The following is an 8,658-nucleotide window of genomic DNA, read 5'->3' on the forward strand; positions in this document are numbered from 1 at the left end:
CCACCCTGCAGGCCCTCCATTCCTGAACACAGCAGAGCCCTGGGAAAGGCAGCCGTCCCGCGGACCGCACTCGCCAGCGCCTCGTTTTCCCTGCCTCGCGCGGGGACCCCTCTGTGGCTCCATGGCCGCTGCGAAGGGCCCGGCTATTGCGAACATTTCGGGCCCACGACCGTTTCTGCGATGGAGGTGAAGCCGCGCTGGGCCTCCACTGGCCTGGCCAGGCCTGGCCGGACCGGTCTGAGCGCTGCTGGGCCCATGGGGCAGCCCAGCCTCCCCAGGGCTGGTGGCGCCCCCCCCCCCCTTTTGTGGGATCCCGTGATCGGCGGAGAAACGCTCGGAAGTTTCCTTTATTTTGCCCCCTTTGCCATGCTGGAAGTAGGAGTAGTGAGACTTCGATTTTGTGCTCACAGAAAGCAGTGGCAGCACACAAATTGTGAATATTTTCCTGCAAAATTTCGGAGAAGGGGACATCAGGGACAAAAATGGTCTCTTTCCTTTTTTGTTCTGTTTTTTGAGACGGGATCGCGCCCTGTAGTTCAGGCTGATCTTAAACTCACAGTGTAATCCAGGCTGTGCCTTGAACTCAGGGCAGTCCTGCCTCAGCCTCCTGAGTGCTGGGACCCGCGGTCTCTTTCTTGAAACAAAAACGATTGTTTGAAAATCTGGCACGTGGCTGAGAATGTATATAGGGTTTGCTCCTAAAAAACACCCAAGATACTAGTCAGCCCATGTGCTTTTACTTCTCTAAGTAGAGTGGTTGATTCTAACTGTATAATTTGATTTCAGGGAAACATGGTTGTTTTGCAGACTTTTTTTAGTTGCTGTCTTAAAATAAATCTGAATTGGCTTTAAGGTGAAATTTTGTTTATATTATAGAAAACTTGTGTGTGTGTGTGTGTGTGTGTGTGTGTGTGTGTGTGTATGTGTGGTGCCAGGGATCGAATTTGGGACCTTGTGCTTGTGAGGCAGGCAGCAGAACCACTGAGTCAAATCCTCAACCCCTAAAGAACTTTGAGACCCAATTATCCATTTGAATATCATTTTAGATTTCACAACAGGTGTGGTGGGACACACCTATAATCCCAGATTTCGGGAGGCTGAGGCAGGAGGACCCTGGCAAATTCAAGGCCAGCCTGGGTTGCTTAGTGAGTTCAAGGGCAGCCTGAATTACATAGGGTGACCTTGTCTCAGAGAGAAAGAGAGAGAGCGAGAGAGAGAGAGAGAGAGAGAGAGAGAGAGTTTTTTTTTAGAGAGAGAGGGAGACAGAGGGAGAGAGGCAGGGGGAGGGGGAGAGAAGGAGAGGGGACAGAGGGAGGGAGAGGGAGAGGGAGAGAACCTATATCATTTCTCATTAAAGATCATGGTTCTAGGTGATAGTGGATCTTCTAGGTACTGGCTTTTTACTGCTTTTCATTTGTCACTCAGTCATGTAAGAATAAAAGCTGGGGATCAGCTCGTATCGATCCAACTGAAAAAGCACCACAGTGAGGATCTAAATGGGCAGCTTTATACCCAAACTCATGGGAACAGCAAATCCCTCTGTGGGAGAGATGTTTGGAAGAGTCCGGGAGCTGCCACTGACCGGCTCTGAGACTTGGGACTGGTTGCACTAAATTGAACTTATGGAGAGACCTAGCGTAAGACAAGGCCCTTCTAGGGCCACCTAAAACATACACACTGAAGCCAGGCACGGTGGCGCACTCCTGCAGTACCAGCACTCTGGGAGGCTGAGGCAGGAGGACTGCAAGTTTGAATCCAAACTGGGCAACTTTACGACTTAGTGAGACTCTGTCTCAAAATACAAAATAAAGAGGGCTGGGAATGAGTGTGAAGGTCCTGAGGTCAATCCCCAGTATCTCTCTCACACACACACACACACACACACACACACAGTACCTATTGAATCACTGCCTGAAAAGAGGATGCATTTTATGTAAGATCCTTTTTTATTTATTTTTTTTACTTTTTGGGTTTTTTTTTTTTTGGTACTGGGGATCGGACTTGGGTCCTTGTGCTTGCAAGGCAGGCCACCGAACGGCTGAGCTAAATCCCCGGCCCCACTTTTTGGTTTTTGTAAAACGGGGTCTCACTATATAGTTGAGACTGACCTGGAACTCACTATGTAGCTCAGGCTGGTCTCGAACTCACAGCGATCCTCCTGCCTCAGCCTCCCAAGTGCTGGGATTACAGGTGTGCACCGCCATGCCCGGTTTAAAATCCCTTTTAAATTAAGCTTTTTGATATTATAAAAAGGGTTTAATGAAATGATGCCAAGGATTTGTTTCAACATGGTCCAGTGGAGAGCAGAAAATAAGCAGGGATCCAGATGGAACCAGTGACTGTGATCCGTAATTGTTGAACCTGGGTGACAGCTTCATGGAGAATGGTTTTGCAAAATTTCCATAATAAAAAAGCTACAACGTGTGCTTTGAGATGGACATTCGTTCTACAAACTATTAGTAGTGTGCACAGAGGTGTGTCCTTCTGATTTGTTTTTTCAGGATTTGTATCCTAATACGCAATTCTGTGCTTTTAGATATTAGCTAGAGAAGACATTGACCGAGCCGTGCACACGATATTATTCAGAGAAAACAACATGGTGAAGGTGAGTTGGCTCCAGGCTGTGTTGTGTTCCTGCCCTGGGGAGCAAGCGCGGCAGAGCAGCATGGCTGAGGGTGGATGTTACCATGTTTGTTTGCTTTCCATAGCTCCGACAAATACTTGGGATAAACAACATGTTTTCCCCCAGTACTGGGCATGGATGCCAGGGTGACTGCTGAACGACATTCCCATCCCTTTTAAAAATTTTAATTTTTGGACAGAGCCTTGCTAAATTGCCAGGCTGAGCTCAAAATTTTCAACCCTTTTGCCGCACCCTCCCAGAATGCTGGGATTATAGGCATGAGTCACCAGGCTCTGTGGATAAACAACTTCAGAAGAAGGGAGGCTGTCTTGGCTTGCGGTTTCAGTCCACCCTCACATGGCCTCGTCGCCCTGGGCCTGGAGCGCGTGGTGGCGCAGTGCTGCTCACCCCATGGTGGGGGGGTCCAGGTCCTCCGTCCCCTTTGGGACTCCGACTAGGCCCCACCTCCTGATGTGACCACCACCCCTAGGTAGCACCTTCGGCTGGGGGCCCAGCACAGGGACCTCCAAGGGACATTCAAGGCCTGATTCTAAGTCTGAGCCTGGCCCCATGTCTGAGAGCCCTTGGGGTCTGGTACTCAGTGGAAATTCTTTCCACTAAAGCTTGCTTCTTTTGCCTGTGTTCCCACGTCGCAGTGGGGCTGTGTCAGACACCAGAGATGAGCTCGTCTTCAAGGACAGTGACCACTCAGCGTGGGATAATCACTGCGGGGTTACCAAATTTAAGGGGGAAGTGAATTTCAGAAAGAGGGGTAGAAGTTCGATGTTATAATGATGCTCTGGCGTCTGTATTGTGATTTGCAGTTTGTAAAGCAGGTGCACGTATATTCTCAGTCGAGTGTCAAAAGCGGTAGTGGGCTGAGCCTCCTTTATGAGTCCGACCGAGTCTGGGGCTCTTTCTGCTCTGCTGCTGCAGTTGCAGCAGCTGCTGCTGATGAAGACGAGGCACAAACCGGGGTCCAGGCATGCTTTGGAGCCCTTCGAAGGAAGTAATGAGGTCCTGAGTTAGGAGAGGTCTGGTCCGGTTCCTGAGTTGTCGGGCTTTCATCTGAAGTCACGAGTGCTCGCCAGCTTTCCAGGACTCTTCCCGGGTTCTCTTTTCTGCAGCTCCTTCGGTGATCTCACCCTCCGTGCCGTACTTTGTGGCTCGGATGTGGCTGAGGGTGTAAGAGTGGGAACGAGTGGTCCCCCCAGTAGTCAAGGACAATAAGTAGAAAGTGTTTTTCATATTGGTGCATATTAGTAATACAGAGTGACGATGTTCATTCTGATACCCTGGTACGTGCATAAAACTTTATTTTCATCCCTGTTGCCCCTCTCTGCCTTTTCTTTCCCTTCCCCCATCTCTAAAAGTCTATCTTCTGGGAAAATTTCTTACTAATTTGCTTTCTTTGTGTCACTTCATTAGAGACTGGATACATACTTACAGCACTCGGACATTTTTAAGACAAGAAGAAAAGGGATGTTATATAAAAAGTGGGTGGAAAATGCTGCACAGCCTCTTCAGCAAAGGATTACAGAAAAAATAGCTTCGTACAGAGGAATCGAAAAAACAAAGGAAGAGAATTTTGTTCTGTTCTGCTATCCTTAGTATTTATTTTCATTTCATCCTGTGCTTCTCAGATTTGCCTGAGTTTGCAGCTCTGGGTCTGCAGTCCAGGTGGAAAGAAGCAGGGGAGGAGCCCACCAGGGCCTCTTCCCACATCCTGTTCCCTTGATCAGGAAGCAGAGTCCCAGAAACCCCTTGCCGGCTTCCCCTTGGGTCTCATGGCCATGGGGCCCCTTGGGAGTCCCAGCTGTAGTCAGGACCAGAAGAAAGACGGGGTCTGCTGGGCTGGACGTGGACCAGTGAGATGGGTCACGGGCTCAGAGCCATGCCCCGTCAGATGCAGGGACCGACAGCACTGTCCTTCAGTTCGGCTTTACAGAATAACACTTTGGTTTCTTACTTTGAAAATGGTTTGGTTTTAATTTTGAGGTCAGGAACCTGCGTAGGGATTTAGGCCCACCCCTTTGTCGGACCAAATTTAACCTGTTGCCTTCTGGTGTGCATCACAGGGTCTTTGCTTTTTGTGTTTCCCCCAGGCATTTTCTAGAGATATAGAGAGTTTAGCTGGATTGTCACAGCACTTTAGTAACGTGAGAAGATTGTTTTTGGCGTGGGGGTCAAACCCAGGGCCCTGCACATGCTAGGTAAGCCCTCCACCACGCCCAGCGCTAAAAGTCTGATGTGGTATTCTCTGTTCATTAAAAATACACACAAAAGCACTTTCCCTTTCAGACTAGGAACTAGAAATAGTTTAGATTATTGGTGAGTTTATATTTACTTGTGAACAAGGCGTGCGTGTGCGATGACTGGTTCTTCTGTCTGTTCACTGCTCGCTCACACAGAGCAAACCGGAAGCAGCAGGCTGAGGAGAGGCCGGTGGCTGGGAGGCGCCGTGCGCACTCAGTGTGGACCAGTAGACTTGGGAAGTTTCTTTCTTCACGAGGTGGAAGGAGGGCTCTCAAGAGGGTTCCTGAAAAAGTTAATGGTCCAGCGTGTAAGGCCTCAGATGTCTACGTTGCCAGTGGATGAATTAAAGTGGAGAGATGTGGGTTTCAGTATTTGGTTCCTGTGTAACAGAAGTAGCCATGTAATGAAATTACCATTAATTTAAAAATATGTACGATGCCGGGCATGGTGGCGCACACCTGTAATCCCAGCACTCGGGAGGCTGAGGTGGAGGATCGCTGCGAGTTCGAGACCAACCTGGGCTACACAGTGAGTTCCAGAGCAGTCTACACAGTGAGACCCTGTCTCAAAAAACAAAAAACAAACAAACAAAAAAAAGTATGGTTCTGAAGAGAGAAGTAGTATATTTTGCTTCTTGCAGAAAACCAAGTCAGATCGTTAATATGAAGACAAGGGTTATTTTGGTTGTGTAGAATTTAATTGTGTGGGGTGTTGAATTGGGACATATGCCACCATTAATTCAAGGTGTAAGTGTGTATGTGTGTGTTCTGGGGATAGAACCCAGGCCCTTGCTACTGGTAGCAAGTACTCTCCTATTGAGTTAAATCCCAGCCTTAAAGCTTTATTTTTGAGACAGGACCTTGTTCAGTTACCTAAGCTTGCCCAAACTTACAATCCTTCTGCCTTAGCCCCTAAGTGACTGGGACTATAGGTGTGTGACACCATACCTGGCTCAGTAACTGTTCATTTACTTTTTTTCGGTACTGGGGATTGAACTCAGGTCCTTGCGCTTGGGAGGCAGGCGGCGGAACCACTGAGCCAAATCCCCAGCCCTAAATTTACCTTTGGGCTTGGGCTTGTGCTGGTGCTGTGAGTGCTGTGGAGGAAAAGAAGGGGAAAAATATTCCCTCTCCTTTCCCTCAGGAGACTAAAAATTAAAAAAATTTTTTTTCTGTACATCCTACCCCTTTGGTCCCCTGTCCTCCTGTTATCCCAGCCCTTAAACAGCAGTGAGCAGGGGCCCTGGAGTCCTTCCTCCTAGGCTGGGGCAGCAGTGCTACCTCATGCTTCTGAGGTGTCCTGAGCTGACTCCTGTCCTGACTGGATTGTCGCCTGGGACGTGTAGCTCGGTGGTCGAGCACTTGCTGAGCATACCTGAGGGCCTGGGATTAAACCTCAGTACCCTCCAAAAAAAGATTATGATCATCTCTGTGTGACTCACCTGTTCTGAGACCACGGAGGACAGGGCCTGGTACGCAGATATCTACTGATGGATGCAGCGGTGCAGAAGCAGGTCTCCCCGTGGGCCTCTCCTCCATTCAGCCACTTGAGCTCAGTGACGTGTGCGCCTCCGAGGCGGGTGATGTGCGCCCCTCTACCACTCTGCGGACCACACTGCTCCCCTGTCTTCCTTCTCGGCCGCTTCGGTGTACAGGAAGACCATACTTGAATGCTGAGGACAGATTTAAAGAGCTTGGCCTCAGAGCGTCTCTTTCTTCTAGGTCACAGTCCCTCCCTTTGCTGGTCCTCTGTTTTGAAGACAGCAAGAGGCAGACAAAGAGAAGAGAAGTGGCCCGAGGATGGGACAGGTGCTCTGTGCTCACAGCGACAGACTTAGACTCCTGGGTGTCACGGGACTGCCCACTCTAAGAGTGGCTTTTAAGAGAGTTGATCTGGATTTCCTGTTTTCCTGTAGGAAAGCCATATTCCACAAAAGAGCATAAAGAAACAGCAAAGACCAGCCTGCACGCCAAACCGTCCAGTTCCCTTTCGCTGCTCACAGTTGGCCTCCGAGAGAGTGGAGTGAAACCTCCCTGAGGTCCATGGGAAGCAGAACGCACAGCACCTGCAGGTACGCAGAACCAGGTGAACACAGTTTATCTCCCAGCATACACCTGGGACCTGCCACGTTTTTCCTTTTAGTGATTTACAACGTTGTTATTGCTATCTGCACTTCAGTATTATGCAATAGATGTAGAATATAGTACAAAACATAAACAGCTTAACGGACCCCCAAGCTAGGTCTCTGCAGCACACAGGCCAAGGGGCGAAAGACGCCTCTCTTGAAGATGGGGTCCTGCTGCCCCAGGGCTGGGGAAATACTTTTTGGTGCTGCAAACTGAAGGCCTGGAGAGTGCTAGGCAAGAGCTCTACCACCAGCATCTACATCCCAGCCCCTGGCGTCACTTTATTTATCTTCATTTACTTGCTTTCTTGCTTTCCCCTCAACTGCCTTTGATTCCTTAAACGGTGTTGCTTATCTTGCTTGTTTTTGAATTTCATAAAAGTGAGGCATTAAAGCATTTACTCTTTTGTGACTGGTGTTTAAAAAATCTTAATGAAGATACAATTTATTTACCATGAAGTCTAAGTGTATAACAATATAATGTGTGATTGACTTATTTTGCTTATATATATGTGTATACACACACACACACACACACACACACACACACACACACATTTTTCCTAACCCTTTAGCAATCACTAATCTTTTAACTATTTCCACACTCTTACCTTTTCCAGGATGTCATATGGTTGGAATCTTATAGTGTGTAATCTTTAAGATTTCAACTTTATTCTTCAAGGATTTTTTTGTAGGATTAGTTATTTTAGGTTTAGCAATTATTTTCTTTCAACATATATCCTGTTGTGTGTTACTCTGTCGAAAAGTTAGCTGCCAATCTGTTTGTTGTTCCTTTGAAAATAATTTTTCTGCGTGCATTTAAAAAAATTTTACAGGATGTCTCTACGTGTAAAATTTTTTTTGAGATAGGGTCTCACTAAGTAGTTGAGACTGACCTGGAGCTCACTATGTAGCCCAGACTGGTCTCACAGCGATCCTCCTGCCTCAGCTTCCCAAGTGCTGGGGTTACAGGCATGTGCCACGACGCCCAGCTATAATTTCTTTTTATTTTACTTGGAATTGAAGTCTTCTGGGACCTGTAGACTAATGCCTTTAAGTAGTTCTGGGATGTTCTTAGTTATTTTCTCTTGATTGTTATGTGGCATATTGTCTCTTTTCTTTTTTGGGTATTCCAGTTAAACATGTTTTAGATTTTTTCTCATTGTATCTTTCCTGTCTCTTACATTTCTTATGTATTTTTCATCCTTTTTGTCTCTCCATATTTGATTGTAAGTACTTTGTTTTTTCCATCGTGCCTAACATCTCGACTGTTGAGTTGTTATTTTCTGGTATTTTATCGCACGGTTTCAGAATTTCTATTTGATTCATTTTCACTTAGTTTCTGGGGAAGACTGTCTGCTAGGGTCTGGCGAGTCTCCACTCTCCCTCCCGGGGGAAGCCATCGGGGTAGGAGATGTTGAGGGTGAGGCTAAAGGCCCAACTGCAGCCAGGCCCCGGGAATAAAAGCGCCCTGGAGGGGCTGCGAGCACAGCAGTCGGGCTCTTCCTGGTACTTGGGCGGCTTCCAGGGCGCGGCGAGGGGGCCCAGCCGCAGGCTGTCCCCTCTCCAGGCGGGGTCCGCAGCTCCCCAGGGCGCCGAGTTAAGTGCAGATCCTTTTCGCCCTTCTCTCCAGTCCCCGACATCTCCCCTGCGC

At 48.1% G+C, this 8,658-nt stretch overlaps 1 protein-coding gene across 5 annotated transcripts in view; it reads left to right on the top strand.

Annotated features, from left to right (window-relative positions):
* Window positions 1–6,950, top strand: part of Fam228b (family with sequence similarity 228 member B) — a 34,587-nt gene extending 27,637 nt beyond the window's left edge. Inside the window, exons 9-11 of one of the 5 annotated variants that reach the window (XR_776511.1) lie at window positions 2,537–2,605; window positions 6,601–6,687; window positions 6,795–6,950. Coding sequence is in view for 3 of the 5 variants with exons in the window: in XM_033763054.1 (XP_033618945.1) it covers window positions 12–564 (553 nt within the window). In the remaining 2 variants the exon portion in view is untranslated. Of the gene's footprint in view, window positions 1–11; window positions 825–2,536; window positions 2,635–6,600; window positions 6,688–6,794 lie in introns of those variants that run through there. The other 4 variants (XM_033763067.1, XM_033763054.1, XM_033763051.1 and 1 more) reach the window with 4 other exon arrangements.
* The last annotated feature ends 1,708 nt before the right edge of the window (window positions 6,951–8,658 follow it).

Source organism: Fukomys damarensis, unplaced genomic scaffold, assembly GCF_012274545.1.
Source record: "Fukomys damarensis isolate Sample0158 unplaced genomic scaffold, DMR_v1.0_HiC HiC_scaffold_2, whole genome shotgun sequence".
NCBI lineage: Eukaryota > Metazoa > Chordata > Mammalia > Rodentia > Bathyergidae > Fukomys > Fukomys damarensis.